At 44.1% G+C, this 26,109-nt stretch overlaps 1 protein-coding gene across 1 annotated transcript in view; it reads right to left on the minus strand.

The window, feature by feature from the left end:
• Positions 1 to 1,804: 1,804 nt before the first annotated feature.
• Positions 1,805 to 26,109, minus strand: part of LOC140740241 (vascular cell adhesion protein 1-like) — a 38,711-nt gene continuing 14,406 nt past the window's right edge. Inside the window, exons 3-9 of the mRNA XM_073069342.1 lie at positions 21,013 to 21,324; positions 19,349 to 19,660; positions 16,102 to 16,395; positions 14,328 to 14,609; positions 6,925 to 7,170; positions 5,241 to 5,531; positions 1,805 to 2,120 (exon numbers count right to left, since the gene is read on the minus strand). Coding sequence (XP_072925443.1) covers positions 1,843 to 2,120; positions 5,241 to 5,531; positions 6,925 to 7,170; positions 14,328 to 14,609; positions 16,102 to 16,395; positions 19,349 to 19,660; positions 21,013 to 21,324 — 2,015 coding nt within the window. The 3' untranslated portion in view covers positions 1,805 to 1,842. The remainder of the gene's footprint in view (positions 2,121 to 5,240; positions 5,532 to 6,924; positions 7,171 to 14,327; positions 14,610 to 16,101; positions 16,396 to 19,348; positions 19,661 to 21,012; positions 21,325 to 26,109) is intronic.

A 26,109-nucleotide genomic window follows, 5' to 3' on the forward strand; every position in this document is an offset into this window, starting at 1 on the left:
AATTGATCTATACGCACAGTCAGCAAGACAAGCTTTTCACTGTATCTCTCTACATACGATACTGCCCTCATTCCAATTCCAGTTCCAGAGCACGAGGCCTCTGGCAGTAACCACAATTTCAATGGACTCTCAGAACTATTCTGGCTGCAAGACTATTTGAAATACTCTCCTTCCCAGATCTGACCTTGTTCTAGATGCAGAGCATGAACGGTAGTCAAGTGTTTAAGAAGGCTGGACAAATATATGCCAATATTTATGCACATTTGACACCATCTCTCTACTTTGAACTTTATTTTTATATTTGTCTTTAGTTGCTTGTCACACCGACACACCACAGCAAATTCCTAATTGTATAGGACAAATAAAATTGATTCTCTCTTTATTATGATATTTCTTTATAATGGATATCAATTTGCACTTCAGGTAAAAGGAATTTTCCCTCCACCCCCCACCTCCTCTTCTTCTGTTCCCCACTCTGACTCCTTAGCTCTTCTCACCTGGTCCTCCTCTTTCCCTTTCTCCTTTGATCCACTCTCCAGCCCGTTACCTTTCCCACCTGCCTTCACATCTCATTTTCAGGCTATCCTGCTTCCCCTCACCCTACCATTTAATGCTGTTGTCTTCCCCCTTCCTTTCCAGTCCTGATGAAGGATCTCGGCCTGAAACGTTGAGTGTTTATTCATTTCCAGAGGTGCTGTGGGACTTGCTGTGTTCCTCCTAAATGTTTCTGTGTTGCTTACGATATATCCCTGCTTGTTGACTGTGTGAAATGAGAAATGTTAGCCCTGAGAATTGTGTACAGCCAGCTTTTACGGAGAAACTGACCAGTTTTTTCCATATTTTTCTGAATGATTTAGAGAAAAAAAGTTAATTTGTGAAGATTGTAAATACAACTCTCCACAAACAGGTGGTGCACCACTAACCACTAGAGGTTAGAAGAACCCATCTCAATGTGAGAGGAATCAGGATGGCTGCACTTTCTAAAAATGGAAGAATATGCAACGAGAGGCAAAGTTTCGGGGTGAGTGGGTGGTCATTCGGGACTGAATTAGGGAGGAATTTCTTCTCTCCAGCTGTAAATTGACGGAATTCTTCATGCACAGGTTGTGGATGCGCCATCACTAAATATATTCGATGGAATTCGGTCTGGGTAGGATTAGAACACAAATTTATTTAGGAGTGCACTCGGCCAGAACGCCCCTGACTTCTATTTATAACACTCCCAGAACCGTACATCGATGGACATCAGGGGATGCTAAACAAGAGAGAGACACCGTGTGGTCGGGGCCGGGAACTGCAGAGTTTAACACTGAAGGCAGCTGCAAGCACAGCTCCCCCTAGTGCAGGGATGAATCAGCAATGGACAGCCAGAAAGTCCTCGGGGAGTTGTGTCACTGGAGGAGATTACAGGGATAGAAAGTGATCGGATATCGACTATTTAAACAAGAGGATGAGAATGCTGCAAAAGGTATTTTCTCACATTTTATCCACTTGTAACAGAATATAAAGACAATATTTGTGTCATTTATGCAAATAGTTACCACGGAAGTAGATGTTTGCAACACGTGAACAAGTCTGTGATCCAACGGTAATTTCCATGAGCGGGACGGAAAGTTGCCGGGCTCAAATGCTCTTACTGCTGAATTAGCCCCGATGGCCATGTTCAGGTGGTGACTCCATCTTTGTAGAAATCCAAATCAACTTTTTGATGAATTGATTCAAAAACAGCCCGGAATTCAACACTCTTGGGAGTGAAGTGTCCTTGCATTTAGCACAGTATATGTTGCCGATGGACTGTAGTATTGGAATCAGCAGAGTCCCTCAATAACAATAGTCATTAAATTATTGTTTTATCTGTGCAGAATTGATCGATGTAACACCATTTATATTAGTCTGTGAGTGGTTATTGTTTAGAACTTTGTCTGAATTCACTTCTTTTAAAGGAAAAGATACCTGATCATTCCCAGAAGGGATTTCCTGATTTTTGTGGGGTACTGCATTCATGACCTTGTAATGCCCTGTTTTCCGAGCCCTGTTTATTCGGACGTAGGCGACTACCAGCAAGAGTAACGGTATTACGATGGCTAGCGAGATAATCAGCGCCATCTTCCAATCATCACCTGGGGAACATGCACAAAAGCCATGACACAATCATTAACTGTCTCAGGCAAATACATCAATACCTTCTGAAAATCCCACAATGTTGTACATTTCATGGACATTACTGGTTTATCTCCCATGCTTCCTCATTTTCTAAAAAAACACATACTACACAACAAACATTTTGACATCACAATCATTCTTGCCAAATTTCACCCAGCAAGTCCTAGAAACAAACACAAGGCAATGCCATAATCTGCTTTAATAACGCTGGTTGAGGAGCAAACAGTGACCAGGATCCCACTGGAATGCATCTGCTCTTCTTGGAGTTTGTCATTTTGTTTGCAAAGTTTCAAAGGTCCAAAGGCCCAATTTATTGTCAGAGAAATGCATGCAATATACTATCTGAAGTGCTTTTTCTTTGCAAACATCCACGAAAACAGAGAAGTGCCCGAAAGAATGAATGACAGTTAAACGTGAGAACCCCAAAGTCCTACCTCCCAGCTCCACCTCCTGAACGTCAGTGGCAGCAAGCAATGATCCCCCTCCACCCCCCCAGCAAAAAAAAGCAGGCTGTTTAATTCCTCGGCTGAAAGGCAGCACCTCAGAGAGTGCTCCCTCGGGTTGGAAGCCCGTGATGAGCTGTGTGCCCAGGGTTCAGAGTGAGGCCCGTCGCTATTTGGTTGAGAACATACAGGGACATGTTTAGAAAGCTTGCAGATGACAAGAGGCACAGCTGGTTATAGACAGTGAAGATGGTTATCAGGAATTGCAGAGAGATCTTGATCAGCTATGCAAGTAAACAGAGGAATAGCAAATGGAGTTTAATTCTGATATGGTGGCAAGTTAACATAGTGGTTAGCACAGCTTTACAGGACCAGCGACCCAGGTTCAACTGTCTCTATGGAGATTGCATGGAGTTCCTCCCACTGTCCAAAGACGTACCAGCTGGTAGGTTAATTGGTCATTGCAAACTGTCCCGTGATTGGGCTCGGGTTAAATCGGGGGTTGCTAGGCGCCGCAGCTCGAAGGGCCGGAAAGGACTGTCCCGTGCTGGAACTCAATTGATCAATCAGTGCGAGGTGTTGCATTTTGGAAAGTGAAATCAGTGTAGGACTTTTCACAGTGAACGGCAGAGCCCTGGGGTGTGCTGTGGAACAGAGAGATCCAGAGATCTCAGTTCCGTTAAAGTGGTGTCACAGGCAGACGGTATGGGGACAAAGGCTTCTTCAGTCAGAGCATCGAGGGTAGCAGCTGTACAGGATGTCAGTGGGGCCACATTTGGAATAGTGTTCCCTTCTGCTTGTCCTTTCGTATGAAAGATGTTGCCACCCTCACCCGCATCTCCTGCATTTTCCGACCATCTGTGCTCACTCCATCGTCCCACCACCTTAACAGTGATCGAGGTCCTCTTGTCCTTACCTACAACCCCGTGAGTCTCTGCATCCAACACATCATTCTCATCAATGTCCACCATCTCAAAGGATTCTACAACTAAACATATCTTTACCTCCTCACTCTCTCTGCAGAGATCACTCCCTCAGTAATTCCCTCATTTTTCTCTCCTCGTTAAACTTTCTCCTGGCACGTATCCCTGCAAAGTGCTAGAGCTGCCCATTCACGTCCTCCTTCATGTCCGTTCAGGGCCCCAGACAGTCCTTCCAGGTGAGGCAACACGTCCCCTGTGAATCTACTGGGTTGTCTATTGTGTCCGGTGCTCCCAATGTGGCCTCTTCTACATTGATGAGATCCACCGTTCATCAGGGGACAGCTTTGTCGAGCACCTCCACTCCATCTACCAAAACATTTTAATTCTGACTCCCATTCATGTCCATCCATGGTCTACTTTGTACCAAGATGAGGCCACCCTCAGGGTGAAGGAACATCACCTTGTATTCCCCCTGGGTAGCCTCCAACCTGATGGCATAAATCTCGAATTCTCCTTTCAGTTCAAAAAGAATTCCCTTCCACTTTCCTCTTTTGCTATTCCCTCCTGAGAGCTGTTACCTCTTCTGACTTGCCTATCAGCTCCCCTTGGGTCCCCTCCTCATTCCCTTTCTCCTGCGGTCCACAATCTTCTATCGGATTCCTTCCTCTCCAGTCCTTCATCTTTCCCATCCACCTAGCTTCACCTATCACCTTCTAGCTATCCCTCCCCTCCACCCACAGTTTTAGTCTGGTGTCTTCCCCCTTCGTTCTCAGTCCTGAGGAAGGATGTCAGCCCGAAACGTAGACGGGTACAAACAGTCAAGGGCCATTTACACAGCAGCACTGTTTGAGGCAGAGATCTCAAAGCAAAACAGTACAGATGCTGGAAATCGGAAATAAAAACACAGGAATAGGAGTACTTGGCAGTAAACAGGGTTAACCTTCCAGACCAATGACCATTCATTAGATCCGACTTGAAGCTCTGTTTCTCTCTTCCAAGATGCTGCTGGACCTGCTGAGTATCCCAACATTTTCTTTCTTCATTACTCTTAAAGGTAGTTTGCCTATTTCAACACACACAAAATGTGGGAGGAACTCAACAGGCCAGGCAGCATCTATGGAAAAGAGTAAACAGTCAAGGTTTCGGACAGAGACCCTTCAGCAGGACTCACGAAGGGACATCACGTTGGGTCCTGGCCCGAAACATCAACTGTTTACTCTTCCATGGATGCTGCCTGGCCTGCTGAGTTCCTCCAGAACTTTGTTAGTGTTGCTTTGGATTTCCAGCATCTACAGACTTGCTTGTTTTTGCCCATTTGCTCCTTTGCTGTTAGTGTGCAGAGGAATAGGGGAAAATAATGAATAACAGGACGTCAATCTCAGGAACCAGACAGAAGCTCAGTTTAACACTCCACCTGACAGCTGGTATGTCTGAGACTGCTTTCTCAGTACTGCACAGGACACTAGCCTGGTTTTAATGCCCAAGTTACTTGAGAGGGATTGAACCGCTAATCTCCTGACTCGAGGCAGGAGTACCATCCAACGAGCCACGCACGGTCTGATGTAGAGAGAAACTGTACACCTTTGTTAATCCTGGGCATGTCATAACTCTCAGCATTTACTCGTGATCACACGGGGATGATATCTCGGCTCTGAAAGGGTTAATTATTTATTTTCTCATCCATGCACTGTGACCAAGGTAACTAACTGACCTTCCATCTTGATTTCCACTTGCTCCTCATCTGTTCCAAGTTCATTGCTGGCTCTACACTTGTAAATTCCTTTGTGTTCTGATGTTGCCTGGGAAATGTGGAGAACCCCAGGACTGCCGGGAAATGTGGAGAACCCTTTGACGCCCTGACCGGGCTTTTCCCATTCCAGTGTTACTTGGGGGTTTCCAATGGAGTGACAGGTCATTGTAACTTCATCATCTTCTCTGATGAAGACTGTAAGCCCGGACACGGTTTTGTTATTTACTGATATAGTTGTGTTTCGTGGTTTATCTGGAAAAGAGTGAAAAGAGTGAAATTAACCAGCCCCTCCCATAGGACACAGAACAGGGTGGGCCCTTTGTCCCATGATGTTGTACTGACCTTTATAAACCTATTCCATCAACAACCCAACCCCTCCCTAGACATCACTACACTGTGTATTCAGAGGGCTGGAAAATCACATTGGACTGTGTGCTGAGCTCACTCCTGAGCAGCTGTGGTCAAAGTCCTGAGAGCCTTCATTCCAGAGTCCTCTCTCAGTAAACAAATCATCTCTCTATGTGATGAGCCCAGAACTCTCGTCGTTGTCAGGCTGAGAAACAACAGATTCTCTCTCGAGCCACATGAGCTCCTCTCAACCAGAAGCATTTTAAGAGAGCCTTGTGCAGGGAGCAATCCCACTGTCTGCTTCTCTGGTGGGTGGGATTTGGCCCCAGCCCACAGTTTTCTCCAGGAAACATGAGGTGAAGAATCTCAGCACTAACTCACCGTGTCCACTGTGGCTCACGGGAGCACCGCCAGTCTCGTTTCAAACTGTTCTGGATTTAAGTTGTACGCCAGAGAGTGGAGCACAAAATCGAGGCCAGGGGTGTTGGTGAACCTATGGCCTGTGTGCCCAGGATGGCAAATGCAGAAACTCTGTTGGCATGCAGCAATGCCCCCTGATTCTTTTGATTTTTTTCATTTCTTTCAATCTTGTCTGTTATACTTTTATTAATGGTTACATAATGAATGTACAAATTGTAATTTATGTGTAAGTAACAATTACAAATTATTATGGAGTCATTAACTGATTTAATAATCAATGATATCTATTAACCCCATCATATCACTGCACTGTAAACACTTTAAACCATTTTTGATCATGTTGTTCACATTGTAAATCCATGCTTGTGTTTCAATATTTATGCACGTTTTACTCCACATTCATGCTTTCAACTTTATTTTTACATAATTCTCTATAAATGTTGAATGTTGTTGTATTTTGTCACGGTCACACCCTCACCCACACACCACCGCAAATTCCTAATCCATGCTTTGTATATGGTGAATGAAGCTGATCCCTGATAATCTCGGCACAAAATTACCATGACACGCAACAGACATTTTTCAGAAGATCATCACCAATTTGGACACACGACCCCCAAAGGGGTTTGGCACCCCTCATTTAGGCTGACTTTACAGTGGGGTTCTGAGGAGGTCCTACACTGGCCCAGTGCTGTCCTTTAACTCAGACATTAAACTGAAGTTCCATTTTGCAGAGCTGCCAATCCCTTGTGCCCTGGGCATATTTTGTTTGTTTTTGATCTGACTATGTGATGATATTGTACAGGCAGGGAATAAAGCAACTTATTCTGCTCCTATGTCTTATGGTCTATTCCACAAAGAAACCTCCTGAACTTACACAAGATCTCTACATCATGAGAGGAGCTGGTGGAACCAATATCATTGCTGACTCCGCAAATGTACCGACCACTGTCTCCCAGCTGGACCGAGGGGACATGCAGTCTCTCACCACGACTGATCGTTTTTCCATCTTTGATCCAGTGCACATCAGGAACTGGGTTGGCATCTGCGCGACAGGTTAAAATCTGGGATTCCCCTTCAATCCAGTCCTGCTTTCCGGAGATCTGTGCTTTCTTTGGAGAATCTGTAAATTTGGTTAAAAATAGAAATTAAAAGCTGAAAGTTAAGAGCACAGAATTGTTCCTTGGTGATTTTGGTGCTGACGAAGTTCCACTTCTCAGAGTAAGAGAGACTTTTACTTTAATACCCTGTGCTACCACCAAGCACAGCAAGTCAAACACACTCAGTGGCCACTTTATTAGGTATACCTGAAGAGCCCAGTGTGGTCTTCTGCTGCTGTAGCCCATCCACTTCATGGTTCGACGTGTTGTGCATTCAGAGATGCTCTTCTGCACACCACTGTTTAACAAGTGGTTATTTGAGTTACTGTCACTTTCCTGTCAGCTTGAACCACTCTGGCCAGTCTCCTCTGACTTTTCTTGTTAACAAGCTGCTTTTGTCCACAGAATCACCACCCACTGGATGTGTTTTGTTTTTCACACCATTCTCGGCAACTCTTGTTGTGCCTGAAAATCTCAGTAGGTCAGCAGCTTGAGATACTCAAACCACCCTGTCTGGCACCAACAATCATTCCACAGTCAGAGTCACTTACATGCTAATATTTGATCGAAATGCGAATAAACTTTCCTATCTATGGACCTGTCCAAGTGATTTTCAGACCATTTTGAGAGGACTAAAATATAAAAGCAAGAAGGTAATGTTGAGGCTTTATGAAGCACTGGTGAGGCCTCACTTGGAGTATTGTGAGCAGTTTTAGGCCCCTTATCTGCCAGTAGCCCATTCCACGCACTCATCACTCTCCGAGTAAAATACTTAGCCCTGACATCTCCTCTGTACCTACTTCCAAGCACCTTAAAACTATCGCCCTCTCATGCTAGCCATTTCAGTCCTGGGAAAAAGCCTCTGACTATCCACACAATCAATTCCTCTCATTATCTTGTACACCTCTATCAGGTCACCTCTCATCCTCCGTTGCTCCAAGGAGAAAAGGCCGAGTTCACTCAATCTATTCTCATAAGGCATGCTCCCCAATCCAGGCAGCATCCTTGTAAATCTCCTCTGCACCCTTTCTATGGTTTCTATGTCTTTCTTGTAGTGAGGTGTCCAGAATTGAGCACAGTACTCCAAGTGGGGTCTGACAAGGGTCCTATATAGCTGTAACATTACCTCTCGGCTCTTAAACTCAATCCCACGATTGATGAAGGCCAATGCACCATATGCCTTCTTAACCACAGAGTCAACCTCCGTGGCAGCTTTGAGTGTACTACGGACTCTGACCACAAGGTCCCTCTGATTCTCCACACTGCTAAGAGTCTTAACATTAATGCTATATTCTGCCATCATATTTGACCTACCAAAATGAACCACTTCACACTTATCTGGGTTGAACTCCATCTTCCACTTCTCAGCCCAGTTTTGCATCCTATCAATATCCCGCCATAACCTCTGACAGCCCTCAACACTATCCTCAACACCTCCAATCTTTGTGTCATCAGCTAATTTACTAACCCATCCCTCCACTTCCTCACCAAGATTATTTATAAAAATCACAAAGAGTAGGGGTCCCAGAACAGATCCCTGAGGCACACCACTGGTCACCGGCCTCCATACAGAATATGACCCATCTACAACCATTCTTTGCCTTCTGTGGGCAAGCCAATTCTGGATCCACAAAGCAATGTCCCCTTGGATCCCATTCCTCCTTACTTTCTCAATAAGCCTTGTATGGGGTACCTTATCAAATGACTTGCCTTCTTAATTGAAACTGGAGAAGGCTCAAAGGAGCTTCATGAAAATGATTCCTGCATTGAGAGGCTTGTCATAGGAGGAGCGTTTGACCGCTCTGGGTCTGTACTCACTGGAATTCAAAAGAATGAGGGGAATCTCGTTGACACCTATCGAGTGTTGAAAGGCCTCAATAGAGTGGATTTTGGAGAGGAGAGTGGCAGAGTCCGGGGCCAAAGGACACAGCCACGGAATAGAGGGATGTCCTTTTAGATTGCAGATGAGGAAGAAGTTCTTCAGCCTGAGAGTGGTGAATCTGTGGAATTTGTTGCCACAGGAAACTATGGAGGCCAAGTCATTGGGTATATTTAAAGCGGAGGTTGACAGATTCTCGATTGGTCACGGCATGAAAGGACGCAGGGAGAAAGCAGGTGATTGGGACTGAGAGGGAAAATGGATCAGCATTGATGAAATGACAGAGCAAAATCATTGGGCCAAATGGCCTAATTCTGCTCCTTTATCTTATGGTTTATTAAATGTAATTAGCATAGTTACCAAAGCTCTGTGATATAGTGACTCTTTTTCAGCTTTATGTCTTTTATAATCTGTGTTTTTGCACATTCTTTCTTCCTGCCGTATAAGTGGTTTAATTTTGAAGTTTGATGCTCTTGTTGCCACTGTGCAAATTAAATTTGGCCCGATTTGTAAGTTTTTCTTTGCGAGGGGGTTGATGTTCTTGCAGTTCAGTGATTTTGTTTTTCTGTGTGGGGGAGGGAGGATTTTATGCTCTTGTTGCTGTTACCATTGAAATTTGGGGTGATTTGCAAGTTTTGTTGTGTGGGGGAGGGGCATGAGTGGCTTCCATATTTTTCTTTATTTCCTGGCTGTCTGAAGAAGATGAATCTCACAGTTATATCTGCGTACATACTGTGATAACAAATGAACCTTTGAGAGTTTTTTCATCTGGTAGCTCATTCCATATAGCCTCTCGGTGACAAAGTTTCTCCTCAGGGTCCTATTGCACCTCCCCCCTCTCAGCTTAAACCAATGCCTGCAAGTTCTAGGGTCCCAACCTGGGATAAGCATCACAATCAATAACAATACAGTATAACAGTGGCTCCGTTATCCCTAATGGAATTACTTTGTCATCTACTGAGTAATTTGCTGATCTCTGTCAGGGGTTGACAGCAGTAAGCTTCATGCCTGTAGTTGGCAGTGGTTCACATTTAGAACAGTGAAAGATGTGCGTTACAGTATGAATGCCTGTTGAGCATTGGTAACATCCTGCTTTCGAGGAGAGCTGAGGAAGCCTGCAGTTCATAGCAATTCCACAGGGTGGCAGTGCATCATGCATTTTGATATTGAGCCTCAACTCTTTTAACCCTCCCTGCACTGAGCCCATTCCTTCCCTGAGATCCTCAAAGGAGAGATAATGAGCATTGTTATTTCAATATTGGTGGAAATTGTATAATTCCAGTACTCCACCTTGGAAATAGCAACAGAAAGGAAAGGTGACAAGTTACAGATCAGAATCAGATTTAATATCACCAGTATAGCTCAATGACGATTTGTTAAATATAAAGGAAGCTGAATTACACCAAGTATATGTCTATTAAATAGTTAAATTAAAATAAGTAGTGCAGAATAAAAAGTCATGAGGTAGTGTTCATGGGTTCAATGTCATTTAGAAATCAGATACCACCTTCTAGAAGTTTTGGGCAGGTATCAGAACCCATCTCAGACTGGATTCAGGATCTCTTATTCCCCAAACCTCTCCCCTCTCCCCACTCCATACTCTCTGGAACATCCAGCATTAGCTAACCTGAGGTCCCCAAAAGTGCCTGACGAAGAGTTAGAGATCTGAAGTGTTAACTTGGCCCGACTTGTGTGTTGCCAACATTGTGTTTTTGTTTCTGAATTGTCCCAGTGCTTCCCCACCTCTTCATTTACTCCTTGAAAAGTCCTGTTGAGCTGAGTCTCAGAGACATGTCAGACAGGCTCAGACTGTATTATCTGGAGTGTGTGAGACTGATCTTATAAAGGTGTATAAAATCACAACTATTATCTCATGTTCTGGTTATTTATTGCTATTTATTTCAATTTGTATTTGTGGTTTACTGCCTTCTGATCTCTCATTGATCCTGTTCTAGTGACTATTCTGTGGATTTGCTGAAGATGCCCAGAGGCAAATGAACCTCAGGGTTCTATGTGGTGACGTGTATGAACTCTGACAGTAAATTTACTTTGAACACGAGGGCACATGTCTGAGATGAGTGGGAACACGAGATGTGTTTCTCTAGTTAGTGACGTTACAAAACCAGTTGTCACAGAAGAGGGGAACTTGGGGTTCAAAAGGGAACCTACGAAGGACAGAGTTATGTTGACCTTTGTTAACAGGCTGGCCAGGTGACAGGAAACCTCGAGACAAAATGTTTCAGTGAGTTACAGGATCACAACGTGGAAAGCTGTCCAAGTATGCTCCACCCACAAAGAGCAGAACAAAACCAACACAGTCATTTGGTGTTTGCTCCCTGACATGGGAATACTGTTTATTCCAGTTGTTCACCGGTTACTGAGTCACCAAAAGCTTTGCACAATCACCTTCCCCAGACGGACGGCATTAGTTCACGAGGGAAGCTTAGCAGTGTCGTAAGGGAAATCAGAAACAGGTAACAGAAATTGGCCATGTCAGTGTTGCCTGGCTCCAAAGAAACTAATCAGCAAAACAAAATATACAACATTTTCATTGGGAGGGTGGGGGGTGGTGGGGGAAATCAGGAAATTGACACGTTGGAGGTGGGGGGGGTCACAGAGGGGGAACGGGAGGTGGAAGGCAGAGAGGGGTTGTGGGTGGGAATTCAGAGAGGACACAGGGAGGCAGAGAGAGGGCACGGAGGGGTTCAGACAGGGGGCATGGGAAGGGGGTCAGAGGGCACCGGGAGTCAGAGAGGGGGCAATGAGTGGACTTGGGACTCAAGCCACGGGCTCACTTGCTTTTCAGCCACTGGGGGTGAGGCGTCTGAGCCGTCGTGCTCTACCGGGGGCAGCATAGCGCTGTAGTGGTTGATTGAAGATTCCATTTGAACCGAGGGGTCTGGACTATATGCATTTAGATTTGTCTGCTTGTGTCTTTATTACTATTCATTATATTCCTGTATTTGTGAGGACTGGGCCTCTAAGCCATGGTATCGCCTAGCAGACATTGGGCATCAGGGTCAGTCGAGAGATGATCACAGTGACTGGGGGGTTGGACTATATACGTGCATAATCTGTGTCGTTGTAATTTACTGATGACCTATATGGGTTTGTTAATTAGTACATGCAAGAACTGGACATCAAGCCGAGGTGCTTCTGGGTGGGGGTGGGAGGAGTGTAGGAGGCAAACCTGGACTCTCTTATTCCGTGAATGTGTTCTTGTGTGTGACTGTCTGTAATGTGTTTTAGCACCTTGACCCCATTATTAACGCTCTCTCCTTTGCCTGTATTCATCTATGGTTGAATGACAATTAAACTTGAATTGGACTGAAGAAGATTTCACTTGGTTTAGATTTAGACGGAGCAAATAGTGATCAGGTGACCCTGTCAGTGGATGGTTCAAAGTCCTTCGAGTCAGAGTCCCAGGCAACCGTGGGGAGTTGAGCGGAACTTGTTCATGTGGAGTGTTTCTGATGTGGAACTCTGTTCCTGAAGGCTGAGGGGAATGGAATCAATCAGGCTGAAGGATGGACTCGAGGGAACGTAGGTTGGAAGGCTAATGGAGCTAAATGGATTAATTTGAAAAGAGCAGGGAAGGTCTTGACGGGCTGAGTGGCCTCATTGTAACGATTCAAGGATATAATTTTTATTTTATTTAGAGATATAGTACGGTTACAGGCCATTCGGGGTCTACGATCCTACACCACCCAATCACTCACATGTGAATACATATCTGTGTCTATGAAGGTGACTCTTTGGCAGTCCCTGCCTGTTCAATACTTGTTCCACTACACTCACCAGGGTGGTTCCATTCACTGTGTGAGTCCCACCCTCAAACGGATCAGGATTGAACACCATTGGCCAGCCCTCGGCCCACTCTTTGATAACCAGGATGTCCCTGTAGTTACTGATAACTGTATTTACTGCCTACAATATCATTGGTACCATCTGCAAACTCAGGCCTGGTACATTCACACCCAAATAGTTTCTACTTGTATAAATAACGAACAACAAAGATGCCAGTAGCAGTCTCTGCGGGATATCATTAATCACAGGCCTTCAGCCGAAGAAACAGGTTTCCACCATTCCCCTTTGCTTCCCACTGGCAAACCATTTGTGAATCCAGTTAACCATCTCTGCCCTGTCCCTCCTGACCACCATCCTCATGGTCCCCTCTTCGAAAAACTCCAACCGATTTGTCAGACAAGATTTGCTACTCACAGAGCCCTACTGATTCTCCCAAATCATACCTTGTCCATCCAAACCCCAGATTCCCATCCCAACACTGATGTCGGATGTGTTCCCTTATTATTTGTCATATTAACCCAAATTGTATGAATTCCTTTAATATTTCCTTCTAATGAACCTGAGCTAATTTAACACAGGACAGAACGGTTAGCACAATGCTCTACAGTACAGGCAACCAGGGATCAATTCCTGCTACAGTCTGTAAGGAGTCTGTACATTCTCCCTGTCACCGCATGGGTTTCCTCTGGGTGCCCTGGTTTCCTCCAACAGTCCAAAGACGTACCGGTTGGGAGGTTAATTGGTCATTGTAAACTGTCCTCTGATCAGGCAAGGGTTAAATCAGGGGATTACTGGGCGGTGTGGCTCGAAGGGCCAGAACGGCCTATTCTGTGCTGTATCTCAATAGATAAAAATAAATATAACACAGTACAAAATAAAAATAAAACATAACTCAGTACAGCCCTTCAGCCCATCTTGTGCACACTGACCAAGATACCATTCTAACAGCCTGCACAAGGTCTGTGTCCCTCTATTCACTGCCTGTCTAAATATTATTAAAAGTTAAATCATATCTGCTTCTGTGAGCACATTCCAGGAAGCTACCACTCTCTATGTAACAAAAAATGACCTTGCACACCTTAAAGTCTTCACTCTGCCATTCACCCTATCCCCCATCCCACAAACGGTCATGTCAGCATTGGGACCTTGCTGTGTGTGGACAGAGAATACTGTTCCCAATTGTACAACAGGACACTAACGTACAATGGCCCCATGAGTCTCCACAGTACTGATACATCAAAATAGGAGAGATGATTGATCCAGTCAAACACTCCTAAAGCAACTCACACACAATGCTGGAGGGACTCAGCAGGTCAGGCAGCTGAGGATTTCAGAGTTGGATAAAACTGCACTGGAAAGGAAGGGGGAAGACTGCAGGACACTCCCGTAGTTTAAGGAGTTCTGCATGGAGTGGGAGGAGAGCTGGTTGTTCATTCATCTGCATTTGAAATAAATAACTCAACAGCCTTTAGTGTCAATAATCAGATCACTTACACCAGACAATGAGAGCGGTGGACTGTTGCTTAACAATGGTGTTGGAGTGATGGTCAAGTGTCAGCTCGGCCTCGCAGGTGAACTGCTGTCCATTCAGGTCTGCACGTGGATTCACAGTGTGGTAGATAGTCAGCCCAGTACTGGCTGACCTGTTCACTAATATCTCACTTCCCTTCTTCAGTCTGAGTTGAAGTTCCCCTGAGACGTCAAGCACACTGCAGGTAATATTCACCGGAATACCCTCAGTGGTGATCGGGATGTGGATTTCAGGGTTGGAGAAAACTGTAACAACAGAAAACATTGTTAGGAACTTTCTCAAAGTGAGTTCTGCAGCCCTTCTGCGCCACTAGACTGAGGTAGCAAATGCGACTCTGTTGAAGTCTGTCTGTGGTACAGCACCCGCCTACCTCACTGTGTGTCCAGTGGCTAAAGAAGGTGCTGCCGGAATTATCAAAATCCCCTCCCACAGTTCCCAGTGTCATTCACTCCTGACCCAATCTCATCAAAGCAAATGACACATTGGTTCAGAGCATCCTGCTGAGTGGAACTTTGCAGCACACACACACACACACACACACACACACACACACTAAACACACACACACACACTAAACACACACACACACACTAAACACACACACACACACTAAACACACACACTAAACACACACACTAAACACACACACTAAACACACACACTAAACACACACACTAAACACACACACTAAACACACACACTAAACACACACACTAAACACACACACTAAACACACACACTAAACACACACACTAAACACACACACTAAACACACACACTAAACACACACACTAAACACACACACTTATCTACAATGTCTTTGAGTCTGAGCAATCCTGGTAAAGCTGTCATTCACCACCACAACAGGGTTGGCTTGGCTAGTAACTTTCAGATGGCACTTTGCCTTCAAAGCAATGGTAAATAATCCACAGAATTAATTCCTTGGGTCTGAAGTAGTTTGGTACATGTGTACGCGCACACACACACACACACACACACACACATCTAATTGCTGCTACAAATCAACAAATTTCACAACACATGTCAATAATAATAAACCTGATTCTGATTTAACTTTGCTGCAAACTTCTGTCTCCTTTCTATCTAATGATCCGTTTGCTGGCAGACTTTGACCCCACGTTCAGTTTCTATCTCTGACAAATTCAATTGCCGGTCGCTGCTTCTGCAACAGGATCTTATCCTGGTACACAGATTTCTGAATGGATGAACACTACCTCAGTATTTGAGTTTTTGCTCTCTTTTTGCAATACTATACAGATATGTATATCTTTTTGTAATTTATAACTTGTTCTCGTTATTCTACATGACATTGTACTGCTGTTGCAAAACAATAAATTTCATGACATATGCCAATGGTGTTGAACAGGATTCTGATTAATGGCCAGGCTTAGTCACATGCTCCATTGAACCCGCTCCATTAATAAACCCTCGGCTAAATAACTACATCTGCTTCAAGGGTTCGAAGGTTCATTTTATAGTCGAAGTGTGCTTGCGGAATATAACTCTCATATTCATCTTTTCCAGATAGCCATGACATTCAGAAAAACTGTGGACATTGTTGAAAGAAAAGACATTGACCACCTCCCACCCACCCACCCCTCCCCACACAAAAAAGAAATCTGCTCTGTGTTGCTGCCTGTTAACTGTTTAGGAGCAGGGGGGAAACTCTGAAAGATAACTGTCTAGTCAAAGTGCTCAATTATCCAGCGTACTTACCGTACATGTCAATGGTGATGCTATCATTCTTTGATGAAACTGATGGATAGTTCTCAAAATCTGCCATGCAGTTGAGTTCAGTCACACCGATCTCTCGTGGTGTCCACGTAGCTGTTGCCTGGACTGTGGTGGAATTTGATCTAATGGCAACTGAATTCCATTCCTTACCATCCTGAAACCACCTTAATCTCACCTTCTCGGTAGGGTAGATGTTTGAGACCTCACATGTCAATGTGGTCTCCCGATTTACTTCTACAGGGTCTCTGTTGAGGATCATTGGAGGCTCTGGAAAAGCTGCAATACACACAAGAAATTCACTGTACATTGGTTTGCCTTGGCGTCTTTCAGATACTGATGGAATGATGCAAAACTGACCAAACCTTTACAAGCCTCTGTACACAACCAGGAGTTCATCAAACCCACATCAGTATCAACAGTTTCCACACTTTGCCCTTTCTCTGAACTCTTCCAGCTCTTCAGGCATCCCAAAGATCCAACTCTTTGCTCCTCCTGTGGGCAGTGATACAGGAGCAAACTCTCACTGATTTATCAAGAGTGTGATCTCAATGAGTGGCTAGTTTGGGGCGGCACAGTGGTGTAGTGGTTAGCACAACACTTCACAGTGCGGGTGATCCATATTCAATTCCTGATGCTACCTGTAAGGAGTTTATATGTTTTCCGTGACCTTGTGGGTTTCCTCCCACAGTCCAAAGATGTACTGGTTGGTGCATTAACTGGTCATTGTAAATTGTCCAGCGATTAGGCGGGTTAAAATGGTGGATTGGGGGGGGGGGGGGGGGGGGAGCGTGATTCAAAGGGCCAGGAGGACCTATTCCGTGTTGTAGTCTTTCAATCTATTTTGTTCCACCCATACTGGCCCAAGAGAAGAGCTGATCCTTAAAGAAGGGTCATAAAGAAAGCTTTTGGGACATTTACCTTCATAAATCCAAGTATTGCGTACAGGAGATGGGATGTTATGTTGAAGCTTCATAAGGCATTGGTAAGGCCTAATTTGGAGTATGAGTATTGTGTGCAGTTCTGGTCACCTACCTATTGGAAAGATGTAAATAAGGTTGGAAAAGTGCAGATAAAATTTACAAGGAATTTGCCCTAGACTGCAGGACCTGGGTTATGAGGAAAGAATGAATAGGTTTGCACTTTATTTCTTGGAATGTAGAAGATTGAGTGGATATTTCATAGAATGATACAAAATTATGAGGGGTATAGATAGGGTAAATGCTAGCAGGCTTTTTGCACAACCAGAGGTGATGGGTTAAGGGTGAAAGGTGAAAAGTTTAAGGGGAATACGAGGGGAAACTACTTCATTCAAATGGTTGTGAGAATGTGGAATGAGCTGCCAGTCAAGTGGTGCATTGAGCTTGATTTCAACACTTAAGAGAAGTTAGGATACAGGCAGTCCCCGGGTTACGTACGAGTTCCATTCCTGAGTCCGTCTTTAAGTCAGATTTGTATGTAAGTCGGAACAAGTACATCTGGTATTATTTAGCATCAGTTAGCCAAACGTTTGTCTCAGTATATAGTATATATTTTACCTTTCCATGCATATAAAATACTTAAGAAATGTATGTAATCCAATAATTAAACCACTGCATTGCTTAGTAACAATTGTAGCTTTCATCGGGGCAGGGCCTTTCACATGCTCCATTATTTTCACTTTATCCGTTATCCTTTAAAATTGTTCCGATCTTTGACCGACTGTAACCTAATGCTTTTCCAATGACTGATGGCGTTTCATCTCTTTCCCAATGCTTTATTACTTCCACTTTGTTTTCAATCGCGATTGCTTCCCATCAATGGAACAGAAACACTGCGGGCGGCGGGTCCCGTCCTGCAATGGCTCCTGAGGTCCACTGGGTCCCAAGGACAACACTGAATTCTTCGGGTGCTAAACTGCAACGCACTGAGACAGGTTAAATGGGACAAGTGGGGGCTGTGCTGGGTTTGGGTATTTGATCCTCCACAATGTTCCGCATGGGAATTTAAACTGGAGGTGGCAGTGTTTTTTTTTTAACGAGGTCGAGTTGTGAGCTCAACATCAACCCGGCACGGGAGTAGTCTGTCACTAAATCGAACTCGGGAACCTCCATTCTCTAGCCTGGTGCTGATCTGACTGCGCCACCAGCCGACAGATGCAGTGGTGGGTATTGGATTGGTATTGGTATTGGGGAGGGGTGAAGTTAAGAGCAAGGAAGGTGATTGGAGAAAGGGATATAGTAAAGGGCTGGGGAAGGTGGAATCTGACAGGAGAGGACTGAAGACGAGGGAAGAAAGGGGAGGGGGAGGAGCACCACAGGGAGGTGATGGGCAGGTAGGGAGATGAGGTGAGAGAGGGAAACAGGAATGGGGAATGGTGAAGGAGAGGAGGGGGCAATTCATCGATGTTCTCTCATCTGCTGCACAGGCAGGAATGTTGGTAAGCGGAATATCCTTCTCTCTGGAAAATTGCTCAACAATACAAAGTACTGGTTGACCACCCCTATCCGAAATGCTTGGGGTCACAAGTGTTTCAGAGTTTGGAATTTGGATTTTGGAATATATAATGAGATAGCTTGGGAATGGCAACATTTCCAACTTTGAATTAATGAGAGCAATCTTTGTCTTAAAAATGGGGGGGGGGGGGTCAGGGTAAATCTTACTAAGAAAAATTTAAGCCAAATATAAAGATAAACACTCAACACAGTGTCGACGGCAACAACTTAAAATGGTGGACGGCATCTCGATCTGACTTAAAATGGCGGACGGCGTTCTCCTTCCTCGGATTGTAAGTACGAGTTGTCTATAAGTCGGACATTCATAACTCGGGGACTGCCTGTAGGTACCTGGATGGTAGTGGTATGGAGGGCTATGGCACTGATGCAGATTGATGAGAGTAGGTAGACTAAGTGGTTCAGCGCAGACTAGATGGTCTGTACTTTTCTATGACCCTATCCAATACCCACCACCTGCACTGACCACCAAGAGGGACATGGGAGTATTGGGTAAAAGTGCAGAATTTGCAGGCGTTTGGAATTGTTTCAGTGATCTGCAGCCAAATAATATCTTCCACTTCCATGATTCCCTGAAGTTGTAAACTTTCAGTCTTAGTTCAAGATAAATAATTTTTGCTGAACAGATAAAACAAGGAATGTGAAAGCTTTTAAAACAGGGCCACTCATTGTTTATTTTTGCCAATTCTTAACCAATGTGGGGAGTGAGGGAGGCAGATCAATTTCAAAATGGAACTCACAATACGTTTGCAGAGTCACAGAGGCATTTGCGATCTGTCTGGTCGCGTAAGAGTCCAAGATCAACTCTGCCAAGCAGGTGTACACCATTCCATCGTCAGAAATACTTGCATTGAAATTCAGGACATTCTTCAATGGACCATCTTCCGGGAGACCTGGGTCCGCTGTGGAATTATGTTGAACAGTCTCACTCCCTCTGAGCCAGGTGAGTACGAGTCTGTTATTTGGAAAGACCTTCGGGCCAGTGCACTCCAGCTGATATGATTTGTTAACTTCCAGCACTTCAGGAGGTGGAGCAATGCTCAAGTTTCGATCTGTCAAAGGAGAATCATGTTAACAAAATTCATTCAGATTACAAATCTAGATTATACTTGTGTCAAACACAAGAAAATCTGCAGAGGCTGGAAATCCGCAGCAACACACAGAAAATGCTGGAGGAACTCAGCAGGCCAGGCAGCATCTATGGAAAAGAGTAAACAGTCGATGCTTCGAGTCGAGACCCTTCATCAGGTTTGGTAAAAGAAGGGGTGAAGTCTGAACAAGAAGGTAGGAGGAGGGGAGAAAGGTGTACAAGATAGTGAGTGATAGGGGAAACAGAGAGGGGGAGGGGTGAAGTTAAGAGCAAGGAAGGTGATTGGAGAAAGGGATATAGTAAAGGGCTGGGGAAGGTGGAATCTGACAGGAGAGGACTGAAGACGAGGGAAGAAAGGGGAGGGGGAGGAGCACCACAGGGAGGTGATGGGCAGGTAGGGAGATGAGGTGAGAGAGGGAAACAGGAATGGGGAATGGTGAAGGAGAGGAGGGGGCAATTCATCGATGTTCTCTCATCTGCTGCACAGGCAGGAATGTTGGTAAGCGGAATATCCTTCTCTCTGGAAAATTGCTCAACAATACAAAGTACTGGTTGACCACCCCTATCCGAAATGCTTGGGGTCACAAGTGTTTCAGAGTTTGGAATTTGGATTTTGGAATATATAATGAGATAGCTTGGGAATGGCAACATTTCCAACTTTGAATTAATGAGAGCAATCTTTGTCTTAAAAATGGGGGGGGGGGGGGGTCAGGGTAAATCTTACTAAGAAAAATTTAAGCCAAATATAAAGATAAACACTCAACACAGTGTCGACGGCAACAACTTAAAATGGTGGACGGCATCTCGATCTGACTTAAAATGGCGGACGGCGTTCTCCTTCCTCGGATTGTAAGTACGAGTTGTCTATAAGTCGGACATTCATAACTCGGGGACTGCCTGTAGGTACCTGGATGGTAGTGGTATGGAGGGCTATGGCACTGATGCAGATTGATGAGAGTAGGTAGACTAAGTGGTTCAGCGCAGACTAGATGGTCTGTACTTTTCTATGACCCTATCCAATACCCACCACCTGCACTGACCACCAAGAGGGACATGGGAGTATTGGGTAAAAGTGCAGAATTTGCAGGCGTTTGGAATTGTTTCAGTGATCTGCAGCCAAATAATATCTTCCACTTCCATGATTCCCTGAAGTTGTAAACTTTCAGTCTTAGTTCAAGATAAATAATTTTTGCTGAACAGATAAAACAAGGAATGTGAAAGCTTTTAAAACAGGGCCACTCATTGTTTATTTTTGCCAATTCTTAACCAATGTGGGGAGTGAGGGGGGCAGATCAATTTCAAAATGGAACTCACAATACGTTTGCAGAGTCACAGAGGCATTTGCGATCTGTATGGTCGTGTTAGAGTCCAAGATCAAATCTGCCAAGCAGGTGTACACCATTCCATCGTCAGAAATACTTGCAATGAAATTAAGGACATTCTTCAATGGACCATCTTCCGGGAGACCTAGGTCCTCTGTGGAATTATGTTGAACAGTCTCACTCCCTCTGAGCCAGGTGAGTACGAGTCTGTTATTTGGAAAGACCTTTGGGCCAGTGCACTCCAGCTGATATGGTTTGTTAACTTCCAGCACTTCAGGAGGTGGAACAATGCTTAAGTTTCGATCTGTCAAAGGAGAATCATGTTAACAAAATTCATTCAGATTACAAATCTAGATTATACTTGTGTCAAACACAAGAAAATCTGCAGAGGCTGGAAATCCGCAGCAACACACAGAAAATGCTGGAGGAACTCAGCAGGCCAGGCAGCATCTATGGAAAAGAGGAAACAGTCGATGCTTCGAGTCGAGACCCTTCATCAGGTTTGGTAAAAGGGGTGAAGTCTGAACAAGAAGGTAGGAGGAGGGGAGAAAGGTGTACAAGATAGTGAGTGATAGGGGAAACCGAGAGAGGGGGAGGGGTGAAGTTAAGAGCAAGGAAGGTGATTAGAGAAAGGGATATAGTAAAGGGCTGGGGAAGGTGGAATCTGACAGGAGAGGACTGAAGACGAGGGAAGAAAGGGGAGGGGGAGGAGCACCACAGGGAGGTGATGAGCAGGTAGGGAGATGAGGTGAGAGAGGGAAACAGGAATGGGGAATGGTGAAGGAGAGGAGGGGGCAATTCACTGTTCATGCCATAACATTGAAGGTTACCCAGACAATATTTGTTTCATCTGATCTCCTTGCCTGCCCAGTTTCACCCATCATCTGCCACCTTGTACTTCCTTCTTCCCTCCCCCAACTTCTCATTCTGACTTCTCTCCTTCCCTCTGTCCTGAAGAAGGGTCTCGGCCCAAAATGTTGAATGTTTACTCTTTTCCACAGATGCTGCCTGCCCTGCTGAGTTCCTCCAGCATTTTGTACTTGCCCACCTTTCTTTCCATTCACTGTCATTTCAGGTGACTTCAGAACTTTGAAATACTCCTTATATTAAGTCTACCATCTTTAAAAGTTTCTCAAAGTTTCATGAATGTCCCTAACAAGTGGCACTCAAGTACGAGGGGTGATTGATAAGTTTGTGCCCTAATGTAGAAGGAGTCGATTTTAGAAAACCTAGCACATTTATTTTTCAACATAGTCCCCTCCTACATTTACACACTTAGTCCAGCGGTCGTGGAGCATACGGATCTTGGACCTCCAGGAAACGTCCACAGCAGGGGGTGATTGACAAGTTCGTGGCCTGGGGTAGAAGGAGTTGAGTTATACAGCTTCTGTTACATGCACGTGCAGTTCAATTCTTTGAGTAATTATGCAGAAAGTTTGAAGTTAATAACTCATCTCCTTCTACCTTGGGACACAAACTTATCAATCACCCCTGCTGTAGACCACTTCTGGAGGTCCAAGACTCTGACTTCTACAAAGAAGGGATCCGTATAGAAACATAGAAACATAGAAAATAGGTGCAGGAGTAGGCCATTCGGCCCTTCGAGCCTGCACCACTATTCAGTATGATCATGGCTGATCATCCAACTCAGAACCCTGTACCTGCTTTCTCTCCATACCCCCGATCCCTTTAGCCACAAGGGCCATATCTAACTTCCTCTTAAATATAGCCAATGAACCGGCCTCAACTGTTTCCTGTGGCAGAGAATTCCACAGATTCACCACTCTCTGTGTGAAGAAGTTTTTCCTCATCTCAGTCCTAAAAGGCTTCCCCTTTATCCTTAAACTGTGACCCCTCGTTCTGGACTTCCCCAACATCAGAAACAATCTTCCTGCATCTAGCCTGTCCAATCCCTTTAGAATTTTATACATTTCAATAAGATCCCCCCTCAATCTTCTAAATTCAAGTGAGTATAAGCCTAGTCGATCCAGTCTTTCTTCATATGAAAGTCCTGCCATCCCAGGAATCAATCTGGTGAACCTTCTTTGTACTCCCTCTATGGCAAGAATGTCTTTCCTCAGATTAGGGGACCAAAACTGCACACAATACTCTAGGTGCGGTCTCACCAAGGCCTTGTACAACTGCAGTAGAACCTCCCTGCTCCTGTACTCAAATCCTTTTGCTATGTATGCTCCACGACTGCTGGACTAAGTGTGTAAATGTAGGAGGGGACTATGTTGAAAAATAAATGTGCTAGGTTTTCTAAAATTGACTCCTTCTACCTTAGGCCACAAACTTATCAATCACCCCTTGTATATACAGTAGTTATTTACCCATACACATATATACCACCAAACAAACCAACATCCCTCCAGAGCAAGGTGCACAACACAGCACACACACAGTAAACTCACACACAACACCAAGTAATATTACCACAATTAACAAGGTGCATTTACAACACAAGTTAAAATGTAAACAGTATAATGCTACTGGTGCTTCATACCTGATGAGGCCTGGGTCATGGCAGGGAGTTCAGTAATCTTACGGCCCGGGGGAAGAAGCTGTCTCCCATCCTAACGATCGCTGTTTTAATGCTACGGTACCTCCTGTCTGATGGTAGGGGATCAAAGAGACAGTTGGACAGATGGCAGGGATCATTGACAATGCTAAGGTCCCTGCACACACGATACTCCTGATAAATATCTCCCATGGGTGGAAGAGAGACCCTAATGATCCTTTCAGCAGTCCTTACATCCTTTGTACGGACTTATGATCAGATCCCTTGCAATTCCCATACCAGAGAGATATGCAGCTGGTCAGGACACTCTCAATAGTGTTCTTGTAAAAATTGTCAGCATGGGGTGGCGGGACAGGGTGGGGTGGTGGGAAATGGAAAGTTTTGCTTGCTCCAATCTCCTCAGGAAATGGAGATGCTGCTGTACTTTCCTGTCCAAAGAAGTGGTGTTGAGGGACCAGGTGAGACTATCCATTATGTGATCTCCCAGAAACTCCATTAATGTGCAGTGACATCAGCTTCTCAACATCAGGCAGAATGTCGCTCAGAAGGAGCCTTAGATCTCTGCGTTCAGTCATTTGCAGTCTGCTTCATTGCTTTGAAAGAAGATAGGCAACTGTACTGAAACAATGTCCACTAAATATGTTGCTTCACCTCAAAGTCATTTTGTAGTGTCATCAGTTCTTCCTCCATCTTTCCAGTTAATTGCTCATTTCAGGTGTTCAGGAATGGATTAATTTCTCAATCTGGAATTTGGATTGACAGAAGATCCTGAAATCTCTGACAATTCTTTTTACAGCTCACCCAGGTGGGTACTGTTTACTTGAAGATCATCATCTGGTATTCTGCCTTTCTCTTCCAACTCAGAGGGGCTTGGAAATTGGAAAGGTCGACTCTTGGACAGAAATGTGGAGATGACTGATTTGACTTTGATAAGATTCATATCATTTCCTTGTCATTGATGACTGATTTCACAAAACTTTGCAAATACTGTCATTCTGACAAATAAACAACGTGATGCCGAATATTCTTGAGTTGATTACTAAATGAAGCAGTCAAGGCTTCAAAGCATTTTATCATGGTTTCAGTAAATGCATAAAAGCATCTCAGGAGGCTCCTTTTGAGAGCCATGAGACTTCTGTGTGTAACAGCAAGCGTTCAAACTGTTCATCATTCTCAATACAAAGCTCTTAAACTAGTCGAGAATTGAGTGAATGAGACTTGATGTTATTTACGACTGTGATACCTGTGACAGCATTTCATGATTTGTGCAGCCAATCACTTAGGTGTTTTGTGACAACATGTTGAATTATACAGTGAATGGTGAATATGTTAGGAACAGGAATTTTTATCTCCACAGAAGTTCCCTGTCATTGATGTTCTCTCATCTGCTGCACAGGCAGGAATGTTGGTGAGCAGAATATCCTTCTCTCTGGAAAATTGCTCAACAATACAAAGTACTGGTTGACCACCCCTTATCCGAAATGCTTGGGGTCACAAATGTTTCAGAGTTTGGAATTTGGATTTTGGAATATATAATGAGATAGCTTGGGAACGGCAACATTTCCAAGTCTGAATTTATGAGAGCAGTCTTTGTCTTAAAAATGTTCATCACACATATGTACTTAACACTAAGAATTATTCCATACTATTAATATAATGTGTGCAGGGTAACACAGCAGCATTGGGAGAATACCTGAATCAGCTGTTGAACAATAACAATCAACGATGGGCTTTCAGTCTTCACCCATGGTGCCGTGGTTTGATGAAAAGTTTACAGTACACTGTACTTGTATTGTGCTTGTTTTAGGTTTTATATATAAAAAAATCACCATTGCAAACTTGTTCTGGTGTTAGATTTTCATTAGCGACCACCTTGGCAAACTTAACAATTGAGTTTTTCTGCCGTTTTGTGATCAGCAGATGCTTTATCCTTAAAATTTTTAACTCTTTAAAAATATAATGTTGTGTCTTTTCTTAAATCTCTGTAATTACATCGCTGTATATTCAGAAATCCCTTCAATTTTCAGTTTGGCATGATACATCTTTGCTTGTTTCATGATCAGCATACCGTCAAGCAGCACGTGTTCACTGACACTGATGAATCCACTCTTTCAAGGTGATTTGAGAGCTTCATTTTTCACTTTATGCAGTGTTTTAACATTTGTTAACTCTGTTCATTACATTCAAGGTCACTTCTCAGAATTCAGTGAAGCACAGAAATGTGTGCGTTGCCTGGGAACATTCACAGCGTCTTGGGGAGTTTTCCATTTGTAATGTTATGTCAGCATTCAAAAACAAACACATAAATAAATAAATAAATAAATAAATAAATAATCAGATTTTGGATGTTTTCAGATTTTGTAATTTTGGATAAGTGGTAATCAACCTTTATTGACTCCCCTTTCATATCTGTTTCCATTAATTTACTAATTATTAATTTCCTGACCTGCTGTGTTCCTCCAGCACTTTGTATCTGTGGAACAGAAAACTGGTATGAATTCTGGTCGATAGTCCTTCGTTCAGTTTGATCTTTGTTCAGTTCAGCTGGTGAACGGGGAAGTTGGGATC

This window comes from Hemitrygon akajei, chromosome 16 (assembly GCF_048418815.1).
Source record: "Hemitrygon akajei chromosome 16, sHemAka1.3, whole genome shotgun sequence".
In the NCBI taxonomy this organism is placed as follows: Eukaryota; Metazoa; Chordata; class Chondrichthyes; order Myliobatiformes; family Dasyatidae; genus Hemitrygon; species Hemitrygon akajei.